At 41.7% G+C, this 26277-nt stretch overlaps 1 protein-coding gene and 1 long non-coding RNA gene across 3 annotated transcripts; one reads left to right on the top strand and one right to left on the bottom strand.

Moving 5' to 3' along the window:
- Positions 1-377: 377 nt before the first annotated feature.
- DCTN6 (dynactin subunit 6) lies at positions 378-22902 on the bottom strand. Of its 2 annotated transcripts, XM_061404394.1 has the most exons (8): positions 22821-22902; positions 18056-18120; positions 8129-8234; positions 6688-6776; positions 5331-5378; positions 3617-3759; positions 2420-2458; positions 1673-1761 (listed from the first exon to the last, which is right to left on the bottom strand). In XM_061404394.1, exons 1-7 carry the CDS (start codon positions 22841-22843, stop codon positions 2447-2449), a joined length of 486 nt encoding a protein of 161 aa, XP_061260378.1. In that variant the 5' UTR covers positions 22844-22902; the 3' UTR covers positions 1673-1761; positions 2420-2446. The 2 variants fall into 2 exon arrangements, with proteins under 2 accessions (XP_061260377.1, XP_061260378.1); XM_061404393.1 differs by lacking the exon at positions 2420-2458 and having other exon boundaries at positions 378-1761.
- Positions 22814-24996, top strand: LOC133239957 (uncharacterized). The gene is made up of 2 exons (XR_009734054.1): positions 22814-22903; positions 24658-24996. It is a non-coding gene; the product is annotated as an uncharacterized LOC133239957 (long non-coding RNA).
- Positions 24997-26277: the final 1281 nt, after the last annotated feature.

Here is a 26277-nt window from a genome sequence, read left to right as displayed (position 1 = left end):
CTCTTTCTCTGTATTCCTGGTAAACCGACATTTTCTGTTAACATCTTCTTTCCTCAAATGAGTTAATGGCAATTAAAAGCCGCAGTATACCTGATAAACGCTGAGGCTCTTCTCACATGAGTCAATAGTCTGACTCTCTGGGGATATCTTATTACCAAGTCCTCAGGAGGGATCCCGCGGCTGTCTTCACATACTACTTGCATAGTTTGGAGCACAGGGCAGTTATGAGCACATCAGAGCTTATCTAGATATAATATTCAGAACTGGCACAGCATTTCAAGGGTAGTTTTGTAATTTCTGCTCTTTTATGTAGAAATTTTTGTGATCAACAACATCCTAAGGCGATCACCAGGGCTTGAAAAATGACTAGACAGAAGTTATCAAAAACAGTACATTTATGTGATGTTCTTCTCTTCTCAAACCACTATGTGTAGCAGTATACTTTTCTAACTTGAGTCATGAATATTCTTATCAAAATAAAGTCATTCACATTTGGAACAAAGGCTAATTTGTACCAGTCAGTTTTGGAAATTCAGAAATAATTTTTTACCATCCACAATTAATCTTGTGATAACTTATAATGGATAAGAATATGAAAAAGAATACACATACATGTATAACTGAATCATTCTGCTGTGCATGGGAAACTAACACAACATTCTCAACTGTATTTCAATTAAAAAAATGTTTCAAGAGAAAACATTTTAGCATTTAATGTCTTACTATTAATCAACATCTACTAATTAAAAAGTTACTATGTTCCATTAATGGATGCACTTGAATTATTAAAAAAAACCTTGGAATTACAATAAAATTCTCAATATTTTGCCCATTATGTAATCAGGTAAACAGAATCATGCCAAGGTTGATAATTATTAATTAGTAATATGCGCCAAAATAATTTCATATATTTATAAATACATCAAAATCTCTTCTAGTTTCATTGTCCTCAGAAACCTAAGAATATCACTCAATGGTCATTTACTTGTCATTTTCATTAGACACCATTCTTTTTGACTTCATATTCTACTGAATACATCTTTCCCCGATTACTTATGTTTTACTAAAAAGAAAAAAAAAATATTCTTGGGAACATAATGAAATCTAAATTAATTCAATAGCTGCTGAAATTTCACCTGAAATTTTAGACAGCCACAAATTCACAAAAGGAAAATGTAAACACATTAGCTTTAATATTTAACTAGTATACAATAAAAATTAAAAAAGCTATTTTGGGAAAGTTGATGCAAGTAGAAAAACTGATTAAAGTAAAAGTCCTGTCATCAACATTTTTATTTAGTTTAGTATTTGTTAGAATATAAATACATAACAATATCTTCTTTTTTATCATGAGTAGTCTTTTACATAACTAAAACTCATGGCCAACATTTTATATAACATAAAACATAGAACAAAAAAATCTGTAAATTATCAGAATGGGACAAGGACATCAGAAAATAATACATTTTATATAAATTATAGAGGACAGTTACAATGCAAATCTATTACTTTCTTCTCTAATTCAATTTTACAAGATAAAGTCAACAGGTGTTTCGTGGACTGTTATGAATGCACAAACATGTGGCTCTTTCAAAAGACACCAGTCAAAAAAGAAAAGACATTGGTCAAACACAAATATTATCTTGATGTCATCTATTGTTCTTAGTTCTTAACTGGAGTTGAGCTTCCTTTCATGGTCTTCTTTAGGTGATGGTAGTTTGGCAAGATTTTCATCAGGAAATCCAGCTGTAGTGTCTGGGGCTAAAAAGATAAGAGAATTTTAAGAACTGGCCAGCAGGAAGCAAAGTTGAGAGCATCAGGTAGAAAGGATTATCACTACGTCATGGATTACAGGTGATTTTCACCGATCTCTGTTTTTGGACTGAGGCATGCCGAGTCAGCTCCCTGACCAGGGACTGAACCTGTGCCCCCTGCAGTGGATCCCATTCACTGACTTAATTTTGCTTCCCTGCTTTTTCAATTTACAATGAACATAAATTAAGTTTGGTAATAAGAAAAAGCCAAAAACTTTTGCATGTAAAAATGTATGTTTATCAGTTTTCAACCTTGCTTTTTGTAGATTTCATCTTGGCCTCTAAGAAGTGAAAGAGTTTCAATTACAGTAGACGTCATGAGTACACTGCTTTCTATATGACAGAGCACACAGCTATGACACTCATCTGATCTTCACTCTTCATACGTCAGCTTTGCTCACACTTGGCCTCACTGTAAAATTCACTTGGGGTACTTTTAGGCCCTTTGTCCTAACCACTTTGGTTCAAAAAGTCTGGGGATCATTTGTAGCAAGGACCTCTGTGTGATCCTTATAATTGGTAAAACATGGAAAACGGTGTTGCATACATACCATTACGTATTAAACTTCAGATATTCTTGCTCACTTAGTTCTAATCTCCCTTACCCCAACTCCAGCTTCATCTCTCCCTCTTCAATCATTTTGCTGTTATGCAGAAAGATAGTGAAAAAATACTAGATTTGTTCTTATTTCTTTTTTGGTCCAAAGAATAGTAATACTTGCTTATAATAATAAAAGCCAAAGATTACAGAATTAGAATAACCCAGAAAGAACTGACATTTTAATTTCTGATAAAATATGGCTAAGAATCAAAAGTGCTAAATGTCTTGCAAACATTTCTTTGGGGGAGGGGAAGGAGGCTGCATAACTAAGGAAATATACTGACTGTGCCAAGCAGTAAGGTTAAAACTTCAATCAGAATGCCTTCTGTCCAAAGGAAGCTCCAAATGCTCTATCAATACTTATCTCCTACTCTAACATCAAACTCCAAATGCACACTCGCCATTATTCTTGGTTATTAGGAGGGGACAATTCCTCATAAGCCAGGAAAATATCTAAATATACTTGCATATTCACAAGCTGCATTTATTTTCAGGCCAACTATGTCAGCAAACTGATAGGTGGACCCAAGCTGGGTGTAAAGTAATTTGGTAGGTTCATTTCTTACCCCTGAAGGTTGGTATTTTAGGAGCAAATCAGTGTAGTTTGTAAGGCTTGGAGATGCACCTTCAGTGAAAACACGTAAGACTAGGAGAAACATCCCTGGATGTTCTCTTCCCACAGTCAATATGTCCCTGTCATCTTTGGACGTATTTCTGATATTAACTTACTGCTGCTACTGCTGCTGCTAAGTCGCTTCAGTTGTGCTGGACTGTGTGTGACCCCACAGACGGCAGCCCACCAAGCTACGCCGTCCCTGGGATTCTCCAGGCAAGAACACTGGAGTGGGTTGCCATTTCCTTCTCCAATGCATGAAAGTGAAAAGTGAAAGTGAAGTCGCTCAGTCGTGCTCGACTCTTGCCCCATGGACTGTAGCCTACCAGGCTCCTCCGCCCATGGGATTTTCCAGGCAAGAGTACTGGAGTGGGGTGCCATTGCCTTCTCCGGATATTAACTTAAGGACTCAATAATTCTGTTGAGTCAACAAATAAATTGTAGTTTTAGGAATGTTCCTCTGATGCTTTATTTTAATCACTTGCTTTTAAAATAACAGACTCGCTGCCCCATTAAAACATTTATGTGGTATTTTGGGAAAATTAGCAGCCCTAGAAAGGATGCTACCGACTAAAGAGGTTCTAGTACCTGTGGCCGTTCAGTCTGCACCCGACGCAGGCAGTCTCCACCATAGATCACTGTGTTCTCAGGGATGACTTCAAACGTGTTCAGGTTGCAACAGGCCCCGATGATACAACCACTCGTCAGTATCACATTTCTGCCCACATACGCTGCAGGGAAAACACACAGAGAGCGACTACAGAGGACAGTCGGTGACCAGAACACTGTTTTCCTCCTGAGATGATGCAAGCATAAAAATACAAACTGTCCTTAAGAAACATATTAAAAGAAGTACTTCAGTCCAGAGTTTGTACAGCAGAGAGGCACGAAGCAGGCTAGTATTAAGTGGATTCAAAACAGAGCTCTGTTGTGATCTGTGTGACCTGTACACGCTCTCAGCGAGTTTATCTCTAAAATGGAGCCCATCCTACTTCACAATGGGCTGTAAGGAATAAATGAGATAATAAATGTCAAGTGTCAAGCACAGGTCTGACACACGGTCAGTATACGATAAATAGAAAATGACAGTGATACTCATCATCATCATAACTGGCAATCCAAGTTAAATAAAAACCATTGCGTAGGTTAACAACAAGTCTTACTATTTTAAAAAAGCTCTTCTTTCATGCCATCCAAGACTAAGAAAGGAAAGGCACTATTCTAAAGAGGTCTTGGCCAATGCAGGTTCGTTGTATGAAGCAGGGCACTCAAAGCCGGTAGGGAGAGAGGTAGGTGGGGAGTTCAGAATGGGGGGACACATGTGCGCCCATGGCTGATCCATGGCGATGTATGGCAAAAACCACCACAATGTTGTAAAGTAATTATCCTCCAATTAAAATAAATTAATAAAAAAAAAAATAAAGAGGTCTTGGGCTTCCCTGGTGGCTCAGTGGTAAAGAACCCACCTGCCAATGTAGGAGACATGAGCTCCATTCCTAATCTGGGAAGATCCCACACGCTGCAGAACAGCTAAGTCCACGCTCCACAGCTATCGAGCCTGAGCTCTAGAGCCCAGGAGCTGCAACTACTGAGCCCGCGCGCCCTAGAGCCTGTGCCCCAACAAGGGAAGTCACTGTGACGAGAAGCCCGAGTACCTCAACTCGAGAAAAGCCCTCGAAGCACCAAAGACCCAGCACAGCCAAAAATAAATAAAAATTTAAAAAATGAATAAAATGACTGTATTTGTCCTCTTAAATAGATAACATTATTTAGAAAAATAGACAAGTCTTATCATTCCGGTTCTTTCTGGACAAGCTCTTGGAGTCACTTCCCAGCAGTGGTGGCAATTCAGGAGACCCCTTGCCTAGCCCCTCCTATGATAAGTAGCTTACATATGTTTCTAATGGGCTAGGGGAAAGCAGTCCTGAAATTAAAGAAAGCAAACTAGTAGAGAAACTGGTTTTTTTCCTTTAATGCAACAACAACATGAATCAACTAAATTACCATTGACACTAGTTTTTAGTAGAAATCGTTTTCAAATCTTTCACCTGAAGGTTTAATTCAATCCTGATTTAAACATACACAGTTAGAAATTTAATTTAGTGGATAAAAAACATGATTAGATGAGGTTCCTTAAAGGCAAATAATTTGTCTCACGGCTATGCTAGCCCACTCCCAACCATGCCTGCTGTCCTTCCAAGCACGTGGCTTCGTTGTGGTTTGCACTTAGGCTGTTTTTCAGAACACCACAGAGAGAGAGGAGGTAATCACTTCTCACAATATAGTTCCAAACGTAGCTTACCTTTTGACTCGATAACATTATTATCTCCTATTTTCATGGCTTGGCAGTCTGTAAGCCAGAGTTAAGCACACATTGTGAACGTGTTCATCTTTTTCTTTCTGATTCACTCTCCTCGTCCTGCAGTGGGGCGGACCGAAGCCTGAGAGGGCCCGCAGGCTGGGCTGACCAGAACCCCCTGCCCAGGGCAGCAGGCAAGTACAGTTTAATTCTTTAAACAGAAATATCTCGAAGGATAAATAAATGACTTCTGTATTTTTAAAGAAATGAGTACCTTATATCCCAATTTTATGAGTATTTTCATAACTGTTTTAAGAAACATATTTTCATAATTGTTTTAAGAAAATTAAAACTGTCTAACACCCAATCACATAAGGGCAGCACTGTTAACAGCTTGACATATCTTTACATTGTAAAGATATATAATTCCCTTTATATAACTGGAAATCAAACTGTATAAAATAAAACTCTATAACCTTTTGTAGCTTATTTTATTCAGTTCACCTACCTTTGCAAGCCTTATTCCATACCATCAGAATATTTAAAAACATAATTTTATGTGACTCCTTAATGGTTCTAATGGTCTATCTTATAAATGAAGCTTAATTCATTTAAATATTTTGCTATTGTTAAACCTTTAGTTTTTTCCTTGAAGTATTAATAGTTTCTCTTATAAAATAATGTTTTGCTCACACTATGAAAAGATTTTACTCACATTATGAAAAGATTTTACTCTTTTTAGAGCATGAAATCAGCAAAGGCACTGGTAACACTCAGGAGAAAAACATCAAAGAACGAAATATTTCCAGCCCATCCACCACTTCCTTGTATCAGACAACAACACACTGTCAACCTTTTAAAACTATACAGAAATCACAAATGGGCAGAGCTGTGGCTCTTAAATCAGGACTGAAGCCAAGATTACTCTGCTTTGTGTCCAGTGCCACTCAGTCGCTGACGGACAAGACAATCACTGACTGTCCGTCACCCGCTGACAAGACGCAGCAACACGGGAAGACGGCTCCTAAAGGTGAGTGCGTGTGTGTGTACGCATGCACACCTGAGAACAGCATGCTTCCTTCACTCTCTGAAGTTACTCAATGTAAATAAGTCTTTTCAAGAGATGGATGGCCTAGTCCTAAAAATATAATTCATACATTTATTTATATATATACATAATATATGTCACATGTATAATTAAATAATCTATTATATATAAAGTGTATGTATGTGTGTATATATATACACACGCACACACATATAAAGTATTTGATAGATAAACTATGACAATTTCTACAGAGGAGATTGGGTACTGAAAGACAGTTGGGAATGATTTCTCTTAAATTATTGCAAAGGATACAACAGCCAACTTCAAACACATTATTGGTGCCAATGATCATAGGTTTGGGTTCTGGATCTTCTGCATCAGGAGTGATATTATCAGGGTGACTATAAAAAGAAAAGAGAAATTATCAAAAAGTCAATAATGCAATAAGCAATTCTCCTGTTACAGAATTTGGGTTCATTCTCTCAATTGGACCTCTATCAAGCTTGATATATGTAATGACATTAAGTAACTTCTTAATCCAAGTGAATTATTTATCCTCTATGCTGGAGAAGACTTGATTCTGAATTGAAAAAGAACTACTGCAATGTAAAGAAATCACAGGTGCGTATAGAAGGTCAGTCTTCCTTTGTTTATTTTTTAAACTCAAAGCCCAGGGGACCTTTCCCAAGACAAGGTAGAAAAGAAGCTGGCTGGGACTTTCAGCTTGTTAAATTGGAATCAAAATCATGCCTAACTTGAAAATTTTCCATTCCTAATAACCATTCAAGATTGTGAAATGTAAACAGATATTCATGTAAAATAATCATTTTATGCTGTTACGTGGTTAGCTGAAACATTTGTAACAAAAAAATGTTTGCAGTCTAAGAGAAGGAAGCCATTTAAAATTGGTGCTTTATCTCTGACAGCTGAGTTACTGCAGAATATAGCTGTTGTTAATTGACTTCAAGGTGCCAAAATATATTTTAAAAAGAAACTGCTTAATATAGTAAGAAACTCCCAAAGCCTAAGTAAGCATTAAGACAAATCAATCTCTTTATCACAGTTAAATATTTTCCCAAGGTCTTTACTACAAATTCCATACACTGTTGCTATAAATTAGGTATAAGCTTGAATTTCCTGCCAAAATTTTATCTAGCTTTACAGATGCTTGTAAAAATTTCATAGGTATTACAGTCTAGTTGACTAAGATCATACATATTCTAATAGCTTATAATTTTTTTTAATCTTTAAAGTTGAAACATTGCCTCTAGGACCTCCAGTTTTTCAAATATAATTGTGAGTGTTATCCCCACAAGGCACACAAAAATATACATCAGACTGAAGTTCACGTGTCCTGGTATGAGTAATAACATGGCAGTCAGGATCAAGCCATCCCATCAGAAGACGACTCAAGGCTGGGAGCACAGCGCAGGGCCACTGGGTGTCCTCAGGAGACGCCTCCTTACGGGACAGAAGAGGCTGGCACGTGGAAGGGAAGAGGACCAGACCCAGACTCGGGGATTCCAGTCACCCACCTATGAGCTGCTTCACCCTGGACAAGCCTCTACCCCTCTGGTCTGTAGCGTCCTCACTTACTAACTGCTTGTGTTGAAAAAGATCCTTAGTGTCTTCCTGGTTCTCAGACAGTGGGCTTTCCAGATGTCAGCTGTAAAAGGTCCCTACAGATGGCTGACATGAACGGAGACTCTCTCTGCGGCAGCTCGTTCAGAGCATGCGTAAGGGTGCTACTCACGCATTTATGATGAGCGCCTGCTCCTCTATTAGGTTGCCTTCGCCGATCACTATTGGACCGGCTTCTGCGATGATTCGTGCTTTAGGGTGGATCACTGTCCTGGGTCCTGTTAAACGGATGGGAAAGAAATTACTTGTGGAGGCCGAGCTTCTAAGGAGGCTCTTGGGAGGAACGTTTCCTAAAGCGGGTACCAGGTATCCCAGAGGGCACGTTACAAAGGCTATCACTGTAGTTTGGGCCAAATCTCCAGCCCAGGAGAGGGGACACAGCACAGGGCTTTGGAGCCGGACAGTCCGGCTCACCCTCTGTTGTGAAGTCTCTGTTATCTCAGTGGTGAAATGGGGGTGGTGATAATACCAGTCCTGCAGGGTTGTTGTAAGAATTAGATGAAACACTGTTTGTAGACAATGATATTTTGGCACAGAGTTGGCAATAAAAGTTAATTCCTTTCCTTCTCTTCCCTCCTAAAGGTAAGGCTCTCGTTGCTTACAACACTGGAGCTTGCTTATGCTGGTGAACCACATAGCACTTTCTCATGCTGGTGTATTACAGGATTAGTCCTTTTATTAAGGGAACATGATGAAATATGGGTGGAATGAGAGTTAGAAAACATGGAGACTAACCTGACCTTTGTTACTCTGTCACCATCCTTATTATAAGCCTACTCAGTGGAAGAAGGCAGAGCCCTTGAGTCTGGTCGAGGATATGATTTTAACCAGTTGAAAAGGATAAAGGGAGGCAGAGGAAGGAGCCAAGCGTGGTTAATGGACTCTGGCAGTGGGAGAGCTGAGCTGAGGCAGTGACTCCAGCCTCACGCTGCGGGGCAGGAAGGGCCCTCATCGCATCCCTTCACCACCGGGGTGGAGGAGGCCCTGCACGGCCTAAAGAAGGCCGTCGGTTCCGGACTGTACCATTCCCTTCCTCCGCTCGACTGACCCAAAGGCCTAGCATTTGGCTGATAGTGAAGCCACTGATGAGAAAGCATCACCTCACCGCAGGCACTCCCTCCCAACCTGCCCCACCAACGCAGATCCAGGCCGTTCTTATCTGTAGACACGGGGACAGGAAGTTTTGCTTTGTACAGGATGCAACTGACTCCGACAGCACGACAGAGTGGGCAGAAGCGCTGGCACGAGGGAGGGAGGCAGGCAGACGACGCTGCCCGTCAAATTCAGCGATCAACTGCTTCAGTCGACTGCACTAATCAACTGTTAATTTACTCAACAATCACTATCTGCCAGTGACAGGCAAGACGCAGGGCTGCGTGTTACAGGGAAACAAAAAGGAACGGGTGCTACTGTTGCCCTCTGGAGCTTTGTTTGTCTTGAAAATCGGGAAGACTTAACACGCTCACTCAGAAATGTATTAAAATAAATAAGGAGGTGTTCCTGGTGCCCAGAGAACTGGAAAGACTCTCAGGACAGCTTATTTTTTTCCCCAACAAGAAGAGCTGGGGACTGATAACAGAGGGTGGGGCCCAACATGGGGTGCGGGGTCAGGGGACACATAGAGGGTGGCTTTGTTCTTTGTGGCACCTCCGGCTCCCTAAATCCTCAGTTGCTAAAGTAAAACTTTCCTGGCAAATGCTCCTGTTTAGGATAGGAGATTTCAGAATAGAAGATGGGGTCACTCAGATCCCTGGGAAACTTCTCAAGGTGGCCAGGACTGTGACCATGGGTGCCTTTTTCCTTTGGTTAAAAAATATACACACATACACGTAATTATAAACATATACACACACATACACATAATTATAAATACACACATACATACACATAATTTTAAATACACACACATATATAATTATAAATATACCTATATATAATCATAAATATAACACACATACACATAATTATAAATATACATACACACATACACATAATTATAAAAGGAATACCTGCTTACCCCAAAAAACTCAATCAAAGTCAAAAGTGAAAGATCCTCTCTCCTCCTGCTGATCTCATTCCCTGGAGGTAACTATTCTTAAAAGTTTGGAGTATTACTCCAGACTTGAGTACTAGTGTATATTTAAAATCTGTAAATATGACTGTATATAAAATATATTTCCCTAGAAAGTTAGAAGATAAGTTCAACTTAAAGGAGAAAAAATATGAATTTTACATACTAAAATATGAATTTCAAAAACTAAGGAATGGTACTTATTCTGCAACTTGCTTTTTCACCTAAAAAGTTATCATGATTTTTTTCCACATAAATTGTTGAATATTATTTCACATTATATTAATATACCATGATTTATTTAACCAACCCCTTAATATAAGGCATTTAGAAGAATTACCACTTCTGGGGAGAGGTGCTAAAACAATGTTGAAACAAACACTGGATTCCTTTGAAATGAGAAACTTCTTATAGGTCCTTCCAGCTGTGTGAAGCAATTTAAAGCTGTGGTTTGCACAATACCATATTTATATTTTATGTCAAGATATTCTATGATAAAGGGACACGATCTTTCTATTTTCGGTTCTTTATAATTAAAGCCCCAGCCAGCAACCACATCCCTTGTCTAGAAAGTCCAGGCTCTGGCCTTTATTACTGAAAGGCTGTGTGCTTAGCCTCTCAAATGCTTCAGTTTTCTCATCTATAAAAAGATGAAGTCTATGATAGCCTATCTCACCAGGTTGAAGTGTGGATTATATTTGGAAAGGAGATCATGGGGTCTGGCCCATAGTTCTTCAAAATGGGAGGTTCATCACTATCTGACACTAAGAGCTAAGAACTTTATCACAGTAAACAAAATAACTCTTTCTGGTCTGAGAAACAGAAGAAAAGGGACTGCTTTATTCCCCTGATACTCAGGTAACAGGGTGAAACCTCCTTTTAAACAGGGAAGAAATTCTTCACCTTACTGTAAGACAGTGAAACAGATTAATAAAAATTTTCCCTACTGGCATTAAAAATCTGACAGGAGGAAGAGGTCGTCCTGGCTATGACAGAAAGCAGATCCTTTACCACAGCTAGATTAGTACCCAGGGGCACAAGATATTCTGCTGGTCCTCAGGCTGCAGCTTTTGACAACAAGCAGTCTTGCAAAAAGCTACGTGAGAAAAGGCTGATAAGACAAAGGTTACGCTGGGACCTGTGCTTCTTTAAAAGTTCCTCTAAAGTACAGGTTTGAAAACAACTGATATTTTCATTTTTTCCCTTTTAAAAATAATGTTGGCGCTGTGTTAGCCAGGTATTTTATTATTATTATTTCTTATCATTCTTAACAAGAGGGTTAGTAAATAACTGGAAAACTGGTTCTAAGTCTCAGGGCCTTCCCTGGGATAGAAAGCACTACAGGAGACCAGTGAGCAGATTCCATGAGACGTTTAAGAAAACACCTCCACCTGGTGGTCACACTGCCAAACTACAAGTCCTGGAGTTCTGAAGTGACGTGAAAGGTGAAACTGTTGCTCAGTCCCTAAGCTGTGTCCAACTCTTAGTGACCCCAGGCACTGCAGGATGCCACACTCCTCTGTCCTTCGCTCTCTTCTGGAGTTTGCTCAAACTCATATCCATTGAGTTGGTGATGCCATCTAACAGTCACATCCTCTGCCACTCCATTATCCTTTTGCCTTCAATCTTTCCCAGCATCACCGTCTTTTCCAATGAGTCAGCTTTTCTCATCAGGTGGCCAAAGTATTAGAGCTTCAGCCTCAGCGTCAGTCCTCCAATGAATATTCAGGGTTGATTTCCTTTAGGATTGACAGGTTTGATCTCCTTGCTGTCCAAGGGGCTCTCAAGAGTCTTCTCTAGCACCACAGTTCAAAAGCATCAAATCTTCAGCACTCAGCCTTATGGAGTAGCCATACAACTCACATCTGTATGCCTACTGGAAAAACCACAGCTTTGAATATATGGACCTTTGTCAGCAAAGTGATATCTCTGATTCTTAATACACTGTCTAGGTTTATCATAGCTTTTCTTCTAAGGAGCAAGCGTCTTTTAATTTCATGGCTGCAGTCACTGCCTGCACTGATTTTGGAGCCCAAAGAAATAAAATCTGTCCTGCTTCCACTTTCTCCCCTTCTATTTGCCATGAAGTGATGGTACCAGATGCCGTGATCTTAGTTTTTTTAATGTTAAGTTTCAAGCCAGCTTTTTCACTCTCCTCTTTCACTCTCAACAACAGGCTTTCTCCTCTTCATTTTCTGCCAATAGAGTGGTATCATCTACATATCTGAGGTTGCTGACATTTCTCCCAGCAAACCTGATTCCAGCTTGTGCTTCATCCAGCCTGGCATTTTGCATGATGTACTCTGCACAGAAGTTAAATAAGCAGGGTGACAATATACAGCCTTGACATAGTCCTTTCCCAATTTGGAACCAGTCCGTTGTTCCATGTCTGGTTCTAACTGTTGCTTCTTGACCCACATACAGGTTTCTCAGGAGACAGGTAAGGTCATCTGGTCTCCTGTCTCTTAAGAATTTTCCACAGTTTGTTGTGATCCACATGGTCAAAGGCTTTAGCATAGTCAATGAAGCAGAAGTAGATATTTTTATGAACTCCCTTGCTTTTTCCATGAGCAATGAATGTTGGCAATGCGATCTATTCTGAATTGTGAAGAAACAGCAAGGTCATGGGTGACAAACTAAATAGCTCCCCTTAACCTCTTGAAGAGCTTTTTTGGGGCAGAGACTAGAGAGGTTAGTTTTTAAACATGAACTGCCATATCAGATCAGATCAGATCAGCCGCTCAGTCGTGTCCGACTCTTTGCGACCCCATGAATCGCAGCACGCCAGGCCTCCCTGTCCATCACCAACTCCTGGAGTTCACTCAGACTCACGTGCATCGAGTCAGTGATGCCATCCAGCCATCTCATCCTCTGTCATCCCCTTCTCCTCCTGCCCCCAATCCCTCCCAGCATCAGAGTCTTTTCCAATGAGTCAACTCTTCGCATGAGGTCGTGACTGCTAAGACTTAAGTTTGGTGAACTTCTTAAAGGAAACGTCTGACCAGGTGCTTTGTCTCTGCACAGCGCTGGAGGCTGGCCCCAGAAAGCCTGATTGCCCAGCACTAGTGCAAGACGCGGGCAGCAACCTCTCGCTGAAACGTGAGCACAGTCTGCTCCACACTCTTCTGCACGCAAGTGGCACTTTCACCTAGGACGGGTCTGAATTCAAACCAAGTTGAAGGGTCTTGGGGTTAAAATGCTTTAAAAATAAAAATCTGTCACCATGGAAAGTTTTTGTTAAAAGGCTGTCGTGAACTTTCTGGAGCTCTTTCTGGCAGGGTAGTTTGTGTATTTTCTTACCAAATGTGCTGAAACCCTATTTGGCTTATCTCCTTGTTTGGATAAATGTGTCTAGAGTTGGAGCTGCCTTACTGGCTGATGAATTATTTTTCTAAATGGTTGGCTGGGCTTGACGCAACCTAGCCAGAAAGACATTCCTTGCATCGTATTTCCATTCCCTTCAGTTGGTAAAGGGTATTTTTCCTGTCTGTCTTTGCCACAGAAAGCAATCTTTGTGGACATTTTCATATGTCAATAAATAGTTCCAAAAGCCACAAGGTCTCTTGAAAATGAAAACAATTCCTTTGGCCTATAAGACGAAGTACTTTTAACAACTGTTTTATATTCGATGCATTTCTCAAGTCAAAGCCACTGTTTTGCCTTATTGAAAAAGATTTCCATATAATGTTGTACATATGAAACTTATGTAATATTATAAACCAATGTGACCTCAATTTGAAAAAATTTCCACAATAAAAGGGAAGCTTTTGATCTGTATTAAAAACTCTAATGGAAAGAACAACAACGTAGGGCAAAGTGCTTCCATCACAAAGCTGTGTCCCTGCAGGCGCTCTGCCTTCACACCAGGAGTCCCCAAGTGTCGTCCTAACCCCAGGAGTCTGCCTCCAGGCTGCAACAGGACCGCAGGACTGTGCACGGACGCACCTTTCTAAGATGGGTTTCAGCTTTTAAAACAAAATTTTCAGAAAATAACACAAAACCCATGAATCAAGGCAGTCTGATTAAAAGCAGGCTTAAAAAAAAAAAAAAGCAGGCTTGATAGTAAATAAGATGAAACCTTATTTACCCAAATTATAATTAACGAGGGAACTGTTATTTTTCCTAAGCTCTGTTTCCTAACAGACTCTAATGAAAGGGGTCAGGTTCCATCAGCGCCACAGACATAGGGTTTCTGGTTAAGGAATACACTTCAAAGCTTCAGACTAGTTTCTTTGATAAACCAAATACTTGATTTTCTAGGAAAACAGAAAATGTAATGTTCTACTAACTGAAACACAGCAAGGTAAAACTGACGAGGGGATGCAAAGTTATGTAAAACATCGTGAAATCTCCCTATCTATACTGTAACAGGAGAAGACTTACATTAGCTATTCTGATAAATTAAGCAAAAACAAAACCAGCCATAAGTTGAAAAACAACAGCCCATCGACAAAGGGATGGATAAAGAAGATGGGATACATATACATAATGGAATATTACTCAGCCATCATAAAGAATGAAATAGTGCCATTTGCAGCAACATGGATGGGCCTAGAGATTATCATACTATGTGAAGTAAGTCAGAGAGAAAAACAAATACCATATAATGTGATACGTGGAATCTAAAAAAATGAACTTATTTACAAAACAGAAATGGAGTCACAGATACAGAAAACATGGTCACCAGGGAGGAAGGGAGGGAGGGATAAATGGGGAGATTAGGACTGATATATACACACAACTATACATAAAATAGGTAGCCAGTAAGGACCTACTGTATAGCACAGGAAACTCTACTCAATACTCTGTAGTGACCTGTGTGGGAAAAGACTCTAAAAAACGGGGGGTATATGTACATGTGTAACTGATTCACTTTGCTGTACAGCAGAAACTAACAACACACATTATAAATCAACTGTACATCAATGAAATTTTTTAATACATAAAAAATAAAAGTTTCCCTAAGAAAATTCCACACCCCTCCCCCCCAAAAAAAGAAGGAAAAAGAATACGGCAGGGAGAGTGAGTTTTCATCAGGTAACTTATCTCTACTCTCTGCTCTGATTTAACTTTATATCTACCAAGAGCTTTTTTTAATCTGAGATATTATATCAGAAAAAGCAATTAACAGTACAAAAAGATTAGAGATTATTTTACACCAAATACAAAAGTGATAGAAATGACTATCTAAGTATCAGTTCTGGAAAATTTCCATATTTATATATACAATTAAGAATCAGAAACAGGCACAATGAAAATGAGGTAAGAAATATGGAGCATGGAACACTGGGTAACTGGGTTATACCAGAGTGATACACTGGGTATCACTCTGAATCTTTTCCTTAGTTTTGAAAATTGAGGTGTTTCTGTAAAGTGAGAACATTTTCTGATTTTAAAAACCTGGGTCAAAAATAAACCCAACAAAATATTAACTTAGATCCATTCAATGATGAAATTAAAGTCACTAGTTAAAAAAAAAGATTATTATCATTTCTTATGCTACAATCCATCTCTGAAAATCTGTACTGAACAATAATTTTATATTTTAACCACCAGAGGGGTACATGATCACCTGATCAGCTTATATGGAAAGCAGATTTAAATACCACATTTCTTTACATAATTTCAATGTTCAAGGAAGGCAGGAGGATAAGAGGGATAAAGAAGAGGGAAGAGCACCAAGACAAGAAAGACAGGGAAAACAGGAAAGTGAGTGCTGATTCCGGAAACCCCCAGGCCGCAGTCCTACGCAGCGGTCCAGCTCTCCCTGGCACAGGATAAAGCCTTTACTGCTTTTCTAGGGAAGCTTCTGCAAGGATAGAACCTGTTATTTCAAATCTGAAACACACACACAAACATATATGTATACTTGTGTGTACACTTATGCCTGTAGAGATATCCAGACTATCTATGTGTCTACTACACAGTAGATACTGAACACATTGTTTAAAGTAGGGAAGAAGTAGAAATGAGAGGGAAATATCATTACTTTAGTCTTGCTAAGTCGCTTCAGTCGTGTCCGACTCTGTGCGACCCCACAGACGGCAGCCCACCTGGCTCCCCGGTCCCTGGGATTCTCCAGGCAAGAACACTGGAGTGGGTTGCCATTTCCTACTCCATATTTTTTTTTTTATTTTAGTCTTACTTTCCTTCTAATTATAGAGTACCCTGCGAATTAATATTAGGTGTTATCCCTCGAATCATGATGAAAACCATAAAAACACTAGAATAAAAATGCAGAGGAAGAGAAACATGTGGCTAATTTCTCCTCACAAAAAGTCTGCAAGTGGTTTAAAAGTTAACACAGGACTGAAAAGAAACAGAGTCACCTTCTAAACTTTGAAATTCTGTCCATTTAAAATAATTAATTAGATCCAACCTGGGCAAAGCCCTAATTATGCTCCATAATACTGGCACAATCGTCTAGTTTTATAAGACATGATCCCGAAGTGGCTTAGACTTACTAAAATTACAGAAATTTTTTTTTCTTTTGTAGTTCCTGTTAGTGTAAGGGAACAAGGCACAGTTTCTCTCTGAAAGTGCACTTAGTTTCCTGAAAGCTCTACTCTGGTAACACTCAGTGGCTAGTAAATATGCGCGCACGTTAATAAAGCTACCAGGGTACCATGTCCAGTGAAACGTATGGAAAAGATCTAGTGGCTAAAATGTGCATTTGGGGGAACTCAATCATGTTCATATAAGCAAGTTGCTGTTTAGTCGCTAAGTCGTGTCCAACTCTTTTGCGACCCTACAGACTGCAGCCCACCAGGCGCCTCGGTTCATGGATTTCCCAGGCAAGAATAAAAAAGGGTTGCCATTTCCTTCTCCAGGGGATCTTCCCCACCCAGGGGCTGAACCCACATCTCCTGCAATACAGGCAGATTCTTTACCACGGAGCCAGCAGCGAAGCCCATGCTGCCACATGTTAAATTTTTCATTTCATTTTAAAAGCTGGACTTTACCTCTAGAGCAAGGCTACACTGATTTTACAGTGCAGCTAGCCAACATTTATTGAGTGCTTACTACATGTCAGGTATTGGGCCATGACTTTCATAAATATTCTCTTATTTAATCCTTCAAAAAGCTTTGAGGAAGGCACTCTTATTTTGCATGTGACAAAAGCTGCTTCCGCTGAATATCCATTCTTCCCTTTTTCTATGTAAGAGAATCCAATACGGGGGCTGCAATGTGTCGGGTTTAGACTACATCTCCCAGCATTCTCCGTAGCTAGACGTGTCCTTGAGGTCAGGCCCAAGGCAAAGAGTGTTGTGGAACCTTCAGGAAGACTACCTAAGGGGAGCGGACTCCACTGGGAGGCGCACCCTTTAGTTTCCACTCCTCTCCTTTCTGACCCAGGACACTCTTGGTGCTCCAGCCATCACGCCCTGGCCTGTGAGGCGCAGGTCCCGGACAACCAACTGACAAGACGTGAACTGCCTACCCTTAGGCTTTTCATACGAGAGAGTAACTTCTGTGTGTTAAGCCACCACTACAAGCTGCTGACCCTAATTCTGATACACGCAATTACACAGAAGGGGAAAATGACAGAGACTAAGTGATATGCCTGAGGTAATCCAGCAGATAAAGAGCAAGGATGCTAACCCCAGGTCCATCAGACTCTGTGGTTTACACTCTTAGAAGAGTGTAAGCTCTGCTATATTCACTGCTGGGTCCAGAGTGCAAGCACAGGTGGGAGCATAGGGCCTGGCACACAGTAGGTACACAGATGTCTCTCGAATAAATTACTTTATTATACTGCCTTAGTTTATCAGATGGGAGTTTAAACACAGACTCCATCACACTAAATTATTTGAGAAATATTAAACACTTAGAGAAATACATTGCTTTGTCAATAAAATTAGGAGCTCAGTCAAACACAGAAAATAATACCTAATGAACTGTAAAGCACAGAAATAAACTAAATAACACCAATTCTTGAGAGACAACACTTATAGGCTATTCTCTTACCTATAGTGACATCACCTCTGATTTCGCTCTCTACACACACAACTGCTCCAGGTGCGATCTTCACGCTGCAGGAAGAAAAAAGGAACATGCATCATGGGTAAGGTTTAAAAATATTGTTATAGGAGCTATCCTGGCACTGCAATGATAGAAAGGTTAAAACAAATTGATGGAAAAATGAAAAGTAAACTGTAAGATTTAATATATTATAAACTTCTCAGGTGATACACCATCCATCAACCTAAAATCATTTATCACGTGTTCTTAAAATGCTTGAGAAGAAAAGAGGCACTGGACTCTTTTAATACCAACATTGTTTTTAAATAGCAAAAAGCTCAAAACAATCTAGGTATTCATTAGTAGGGACCTGGTTAATGCGTTATGGTATAGTACGAACTAACATACAGCATAAAAAAGAAGGAACAATCCTGTGTGTAGAGAGTCCGGATGACCTCCAAGCTACATTGTTAAGTCAAAAAAATTGAAGCCAGGGACTAGAATCAGAGGCTCCAGCATACAAGGACAGAGGGGAACATTAGGGTAATTGCTGTGCATCGGTCTTAGAGAGCAAAGACAGAGGACTTCAAAGGGAAGTTTCTAGGAAAAAAGAAAAAAAACTGAAAGATTATGTGATGAGCACTTGGGGAAAAAGTTAGGAGGCATCTGACATTATCTGTTGAAAGATTTGAAAAACATCAGTACGTAGAAAAGAAAATGAAAAATGGAAGTTATTTGGTTAAATTTTAGATGAAGTCAGTTTGAGGTACCCATGGAGAAAGACCCAGTATATCTAGATCTGGGGCTATGAGAGAGCGCTAGACCAGAAATATAGCTGAGAGTCAGCACAGTACAAACTCTTTAACATGTTTCTCCATCATTCATATTCCAGAATCCACCCAATTATTCCCTAATATAAATGCAGAGTAACACCAAAAATAAATATTTAAAAAAATCACCACTTCCATACTGATGTGGAAAACTTAAAAAAGACATGTACGGATTTTTCTTCTGTAAATTTAAGTGAACAAATCTTCCTCTCACATAGTATTTTTAAGGCTCTAAGTAAAAAGAATATCCATCAGAACTAAGAATCTGGCTAAGAATCTGGCTGCCAATGCAGGGGACATGGGTTCGATTCCTGGTCTGGGACAATTCCACATCGTTGTCGTTGTCATTAAATTGTGTCCAATTCTTTGACTCCATGGACTGCAGCATGCCAGGCTTCCCTGTCCTTCACTATCTCCCACAGTTTGCTCAAACACATATCCACTGAGTCAGCGATGCTATCCAACCATCTCATCCTCTGCTGCCCCCTTCTCTTCTTGTCCTCAATCTTTCCCAGCACAGGCTCTTTGCCAAGGAGTCCGTTCTTTGCCTCAGGTGGCCAAAGTACTGGAGCTTCAGCTCCAGCATCAGTCTTCCATTGAATATTCAGGGTTGATTTCCTTTAGGATTGACTGGTTTTTTATCTCCTTGGGGTCCAAGGGACTCTGAAGAGTCTTCTCCAGCACCACAGTTTGAAAACATCAATTCTTTGGTGCTCAGTCTTCCTTGTGGTCCAACTCCCACATCCATACATGACTACTGGAAAAAACAGTAACCTTGGCTATACAGACCTTTGTTGACAAAGTGGTATCTCTGCTTTTTAACATGCTGTCTAGGTTTGTCATAGCTTTCCTCCCAAGGAGCAAGCATCTCTGAAATTAAAAGGTTCCACGTGCCATGGAGCAGTTAAGCCTATGCACCACAACCACCCAGCCTAGAGCCGATGCCCTGCAACAAGAGAAGCCGCTGCAACGAGAAGCCCACACCTCGCAACTGGAGAGCAGCCCCCATTCACTGCAACCAGAGAAAGTCCCCACACAGCAATGAAGACCCAGAATACCAAAAATAAGTAAGTTAAAAAAAAAATACTGATAAAATAAAAAACTTATAATCCTTAAATCTATCTTTAAGAAATGTCCAGAGGAGACACAGCTATGTCTGTCTCCATCATTTTCACAGGCACTGACTCTCTACAAGGCACAAAATAATACAATTTAAAAATGATCCATCGGGGTTACTACATGTCACTTGTCTGCTGAAATCACAGAAAATATATAACCTTTCCATTGAATAGAAGGAAAAACTTTAGGTCCTGTAGACTGCATCCTATGCAGACACCACTGCCATTACACTGCAGACACAGGGATGGACTAGAAAACAGAAAATACTCCAAACCTCTCATTTTCTAGATGGGGAAATTGAAGCCCAGGGCCTTGAAACTTCTTGAAGCAAAGTTCATTCCCGGGACATCACTGTCCTAGTATTAATGAAACACAAGTCCATGTAACTCACAGTGAGGCCAAACAATACTAAAACGTCAGTTTGGAGCAGAGAAAGGTTTACTGTAGAGCCAGGCAAGGAGATGGGTAGCTTATGCCTTAAAACCCCCAAACTCCCTGAAAGCCTTTAGCAAAGCCCTTTTCTAGGAATTGGGGTCGGGGCATGGTTAGTTGTTGCCAAACATCCTGGTGTCAGATCCTTTGTTCTTGAGGTTAGTTCATGGTCAGGTAACAATGTTCCTGTAAAACTCTACCAAATAAATGTTATTCTCTGTTCTGACAAGGCCCAGGTCCCAAGGCACCACTGTCACCCTCCAAAGTCCAGGTCCTGGCTAAGAAGAGGCAGATATCCATCAGATATCCATCTGTCCCCAGACTCTGCCTAGCCGTCATCGCTGAAGGAGACAGGCGCCCAGGACCCCAGTGACTCTCAGGCTCCTCAAGCCACCCTTAGGGCAGAGGCTGGGTCCTGCAGACTGCATCCTATGCAGACGCCACTGTTATTATGCTGCAGACACAGGGATGGGGGAGAGGTTCGCAGCCGCTCAAGACCTGAGCCTGGCCAGTGGGAGGCCTTGGCCAAGGCTCTGAAGCCCTGCAGGACACAGCCCCCAACTGTTCCCAGGATCTGCCTCTTACCGGACTCTCTGCCTGAGGCCTGAAGACCACCACTCTGCTGACTGAGGGAACCACTAACTGTCTCTCACTGACAGCTGGCAGCTTGTGGGAGGGGCCCACTGCAGCACCCATGGATGGCTGAGCAGGACCGCTAAGGGTTGCTCACCGACAGTTGGTTGCTTATGGCAGGAGCCCAGTAACTGCTACCTGCCTTCCCAGGTGGTTTGCTGGTAAACAATCTGCCTGCCAACGCAGGAGATGCAAAAGAAGCAGGTTCAATCCCTGGGTTGGGAGGACCGCACCCCCTCCAAAAGATGGCATGGCAACCCACTCCAGTATTCTTGCCTGAAAAATTTCATAGACAGAGGAGCCTGGGGGGCTGCAGTCCATGGGGTCACAAAGAGTTGGGCAACTGTTATCTGGTAAAGGGGCGGGGCTTAAAGGTGTACAGCAACAGTCCATGCTAAGGTTTGTGCTCAGCCCCACTCTAAAAAACACAAACATCAATCATCCCTTTTTTGTTAGCTGGAAGTTTCCTGGAAACAGCCTGTCACTTTGGACAGTTTCCTGTGTCAGCTGAATGATTTTGCCCTTGAAAATGGTGATAAATGTATCACCATTTATAAACACTTTTTCTCCGATCCTTTTCCCTTCAGGTGGGTTTGTGTGTAAAAAAAGCAATCTTATTAAGCTGTGGACAAATAAATTAACCTCTATAAAACAGCTCATTTTACACATGATTTCCAATCCTAGTTTTCCATTCCCTCAGCCTCCTTCTTGCTATTTCTTTTTTTAATGAAAAAAGCATTATCTAATATTTAACTGGGCAAGTTATATTGGCAATTATACTGGGCAAGTGAGAACGGAAGAGACTCAAAAGTGCCCTGTCTTCAGTTTTATGCCCAAGGAAGACGCCCCAGGTTGCGTGCGTCAGTCAGCATATTTCTTTGTGAGGCAGGAATAATAAAACTCAGGAGTGAAGGGGCGGAGCCGGGAGCAGACAGCCGAGGGAAGACTTAGCCGAAGTCCTAACTAATAAAATATCAACAGTAACCTCATCTCCACAGTACTCTCCTATATACTGTGCATAATATTCCTAGCATATCTGTTCCTCTTTAGCTTATGCAAAAGATTACAATTATCTGCCTAAATGGATGAAAAACCTAAATGTTAATTTACGGCCGCCCCCAAAACGAGGCTTGTCGGTGTTCATTTTCTAAAAAAGTCAGCAGAGGGTGCTCAACTTTGCTGCTTTGGGAAACGGTTTAACTGAAGCTTGTCTTGCATCCCAGCTGTCCCTTTCCACCGACAGCGCCCAGCAGCCCCGAGGCCCGTCCCCACGCGTTTACCAAGCAGCTAGCTTTGGCCCAGGCGCGGGCCCCGCTTTGAGTCTGTCTGCACATACACGGAGCGCCCCCGACGCACAGGGAGGGTTTGGGGGACCGTGGGTGATGGTGACCCAGGACAGCTACAAGGGTTCGGAGCGCCGCGGGAAACGGGAGGGTCCCTCCGTGTCCCAGGCGACGGGGACGCCCTGCATCCCCAGCAGGCCCGCCCGAGACAGCGCGGGCGCGTGGCGGAGGGCCAGCGAGGCCACGGAGGGACCACGAACCAGGACCTTCCCCTACCCCATTCCGCATCCTTTCCCGGCCCTTGCTACCCCCAACCCGTCGCCTCCTCCCTCCGCGAACGCCAGGTCTGGGCCTTAGGAACCATCTGGGCCGGGCGCCTGGAATAAGACACCACCTAAGTCCCCACCACTGGCGACCAAGAGCAGATTCCACCCCTGCGGGGAGGAGAGGATAGGACCTCAGACAGCGACCCACCTCTTTTGAGTCTTCTCCGCCATGGTTTCAGCTCCTGTCTCTAGCTGGATCGACACAACCGCCTGGCCACAGCGATGATCTCTGTAGGTGATTGTGGAGCCTGGCAGGACGGGGAAGGGGCGGAGCCTTGGCGCTGCTCGCGTGGGCGGGGGCGGGGCCGGCTCGCGTTGGAGGTTTCAGTTCTGCGTGAGCCGGCTCCAGCCAGGCGGCGGTGTTTGGCCGCGATCTGATTGTTAGTGCAGTAAAAGGATGGGCGGACTCGGATTTAAAACAGCCGTTAAATCAAATCCAACGCAAGTCATTGTGACCTCACTAAGCCCCACTGTTCATTCTCAGTTAAGTTCCTTAAGGATCCTCCTGCTAAACCTGGGCTCTTTTCCCTTTCAATGTGAGTTGGTTCTCCACCCCTACTCCCCACCCCCACCCCGTAAGTTAAGTACCCTCTACCTGATGTCTTTCTCAGGTTAATCTCTAATTCTGCCCTTCTTGCCAAGCTTCACACCTGATTATTCGAGTGCCTACTTGACCTGGATGCTGCGAGGTCTTATGAAACCTAAAATGTGCAGAACAGAGCTTTGGTGGCACAGTGGTAAAGAATCTGCCTGCCAATGCAGGAGTGGTGAGTGAGTCGCTCAGTGCTGTCTGACTCTTTGTGACCCCATGGACTGTAGCCTGCCAGCCTCCTCTGTCCATGGAATTCTCCAGGCCAGAGTACTGGAGTGGGTAACCATTCCCTTTTTGCAGGAGGCTCAGGTTCAATCTCTGGGATGGAGAGATCCCCTGGAGAAGGAAGGACTCTTGCCTGAAAAATTCCATGGACAGAGAAGCCCTCAAGCTGCAGTCCGTGGGGTCCCAAAGAGTTGGACACGTCTGGAGCACCTGAGCTCGCAGGCATTTCTCTCTAAAGAATGTAAGTTGGTCCTCTGATCTCTGTCTCAATAAAGGAATCCACCATTCACCCAGTTGCTCAAGACAGAAACTCAAGTCATCCTTGATTGTCTTCACCTGTCCATATATAATTGACCAACAACTTCTGCTTGTCCTGGGCTTCCCTTGTGGCTCAGCTGGTAAAGAATCCACCTACAATTCAAGAGACCTGGGTTCCATCCCTGGGCTGGGAAGATCCCCTAGAGAACGGAAATGGTAGCCTCTCCAGTATTCTGGCCTGGAGAATTCCATGGACTGTATAGTCCATGGGGTCACAAACAGTTGGACACGACTGAGTGACTTTCACCTCTGCCAGTCCTATGCTTACAGTTTGCATCATTTACTATCTCTAAATCTCCCTCTGTAGTCTGCACCTTCTACCCTTGACCTCTAAAATCACATTTCCATCCAAGCTATTCTTCTGTAGCTAAAATCATCCTTTTAAAAACCAAATTTAGTTGTTTTTTTTTACTTCTTTTTCCTTTTAAAAACCAAATTTAGTTTAGTTTTTTTTTTTTTTTTTTACTTCTTTTTCCTTTTATTTTTTATTTTTTTTCTTTTTCCTTTTAAAATTGCCATTACCTCTGGGCTTGATCCAGCCCCTGCCCACTTCTCTCTTCTTTAATTTCATGTTCCTCTTTCTCTTCTTTGAAACAGAGCAGGACCCTATGATCCTTACCCCAATGTCCTCTGCCTGCCTTTTGTCTGTTGAAATCTCAGTCAAAACTTATTAGTTTAATCAGAGAAATGAGAAAATGTGGAAACAAAGGGTAGCGGTCAAAGGAGACCAAATACTAATGATGTACTCATTAAGCATAGTCAGGGAACTTTAGTTCCTTCTCAAGGGCTATGGATAATATTCTGAGCCATATGCTGTGAGCTGTCTTATAGACACTGAAACCCCCACCAGGTGGAAGACGCTAACTACACGATGACCAGACTGTAGCTGTGACATAAGCTGCCACAGTTTCAAGAACTGGCCTCAAAGAAATGTAAACAACTGACCCTGGAACTGAAGATTAACTGTATTTAAAACAATCAAGATGAAGCTGGTCAGACCACCAGTGACCAACTTGAAGATGATCGTAAGAGCAGACTGTGCTGTTTCTGCATGTAGCCCCCTCCCTCAGTCTATAAAAGCTCTTGCCCCTCTGGTTGTCAGTGGAGGGGGAACCACCTTTGGACAGACATCTGTCCTCCCCCACCCCCGTTGCCAGCATCCGAAATAAAGCAAACTTTCCTTTCCACCTGGCCTGTTTATTGGCTTTTGAGTGGCGAGGACCTGGACCCGAACTTTCGGTAACATAATCACACTTTGATTCTCCAAGAAGCCAGTTTGAATTCAAACCCAAACTGCTTCCACCCGCCCTCTACCCCCACCACTCTTCTGACTGTTTAAGTCTCATGTTCAATGTATTAGTCAGGGTTCAGCCACAGAAACAAAAGCATTAGGAGATAATATAAGAAGAGGCTTATTGCAGGGAATGGTTAACGTGATCGTGGGGGTTGGTTAGGCAGGTAAGAAATCTGCAGGGCGCATTGCAACACTCATACATGGAGCGCAGCCACTGTCTATACAGGTAGAATTTCTTCAGGGAAGCTCCAGCTCTGCCCCTAAGGCCTTTTAACTGATGCAGGATCTTAGTTCCCTGACCAGGGATCGAAGCCATGTCCCCTGCAGTTGAAGCACAGAATCCTAACCCTTGGACCATCAGGGAATTCCCACTTTGGCCCTACTCTTTACTCAACACTGGCCACAATACCTGACACATGGTTGATACTTAAAAAAAAAATTGAATAAATATATGGATGAATTTAGAACATCCTGTTGTCTCCAAGCAGGTAAAAACCTATTCACTTTTAAGCAATGTCTAAATTAATTTAAAAGACTTCCATGGCATGAGTAACAGCCGGGGTTCTCCAGAGAAACAGAAGTGGTAGAAGATAATATAGACACACACACATTTATTTTAAGGTATTGGCTTACTTGATCAGACTGGAAACTCAGGGAAAAGTTGATATTGCAATCTCATACCCAAAACCTAAATGTGGGAATTCAAGCAAGGTTTCTTTGAGGCAGGATTTCTTTTTGGGGGGAGAACCTTGGTCTTTGCTCTTCAGACCTTGAACTGATTGGATGAGGCCCGCCCACATTTTGGATGGTGATTTGTTTTACTCAAAGTCTATTGATTTAAACGTTAATATCACCTTAAAAATACCTCTGCTGCAATATTTAAACTGGTGTTTGACCAAAGAGCTGGGCAGTGAAGTCTGGGTTGATGCAAAATTAATTGCAAGAGCATGCTTATAAGAAGGACAATTTTATCAATATTAGGTACAGTGTCTAGGACTATAAGCTTTTGAGAAATCTATAAATTATTTGAGACCTGAAAGTAAAATGTGCTGATTCCAAAATTCAAGAAGAAAAGTACAAGTAGGTATTAATAAATATTTAATTCAATGACAAAAAGCATAACTTTTCCCTATTAAAATAAGTGCAGCTCAATTCTTCTGAACCTAGCAACTATAT

The sequence above is a fragment of the Bos javanicus genome, chromosome 27, assembly GCF_032452875.1.
Source record: "Bos javanicus breed banteng chromosome 27, ARS-OSU_banteng_1.0, whole genome shotgun sequence".
Taxonomy (NCBI): Eukaryota; Metazoa; Chordata; class Mammalia; order Artiodactyla; family Bovidae; genus Bos; species Bos javanicus.
The sequence above is the reverse complement of the archived record's forward strand: the minus strand, read 5'-3'. Positions and strand labels throughout refer to the sequence as shown.

Excerpts from the sequence above, each read along its gene's own strand:
- DCTN6 (XM_061404393.1), bottom strand. The coding sequence starts at position 22,843 with ATGGCGGAGAAGACTCAAAAGAG. Across the intron at positions 18,121-22,820 it reads GCGGAGAAGACTCAAAAGAG|CGTGAAGATCGCACCTGGAG; the intron begins GTGGGTCGCTGT and ends TTCTTCCTGCAG. Across the intron at positions 1,762-3,616 it reads TGCAGACTGAACGGCCACAG|CCCCAGACACTACAGCTGGA; the intron begins GTACTAGAACCT and ends TTATCTTTTTAG.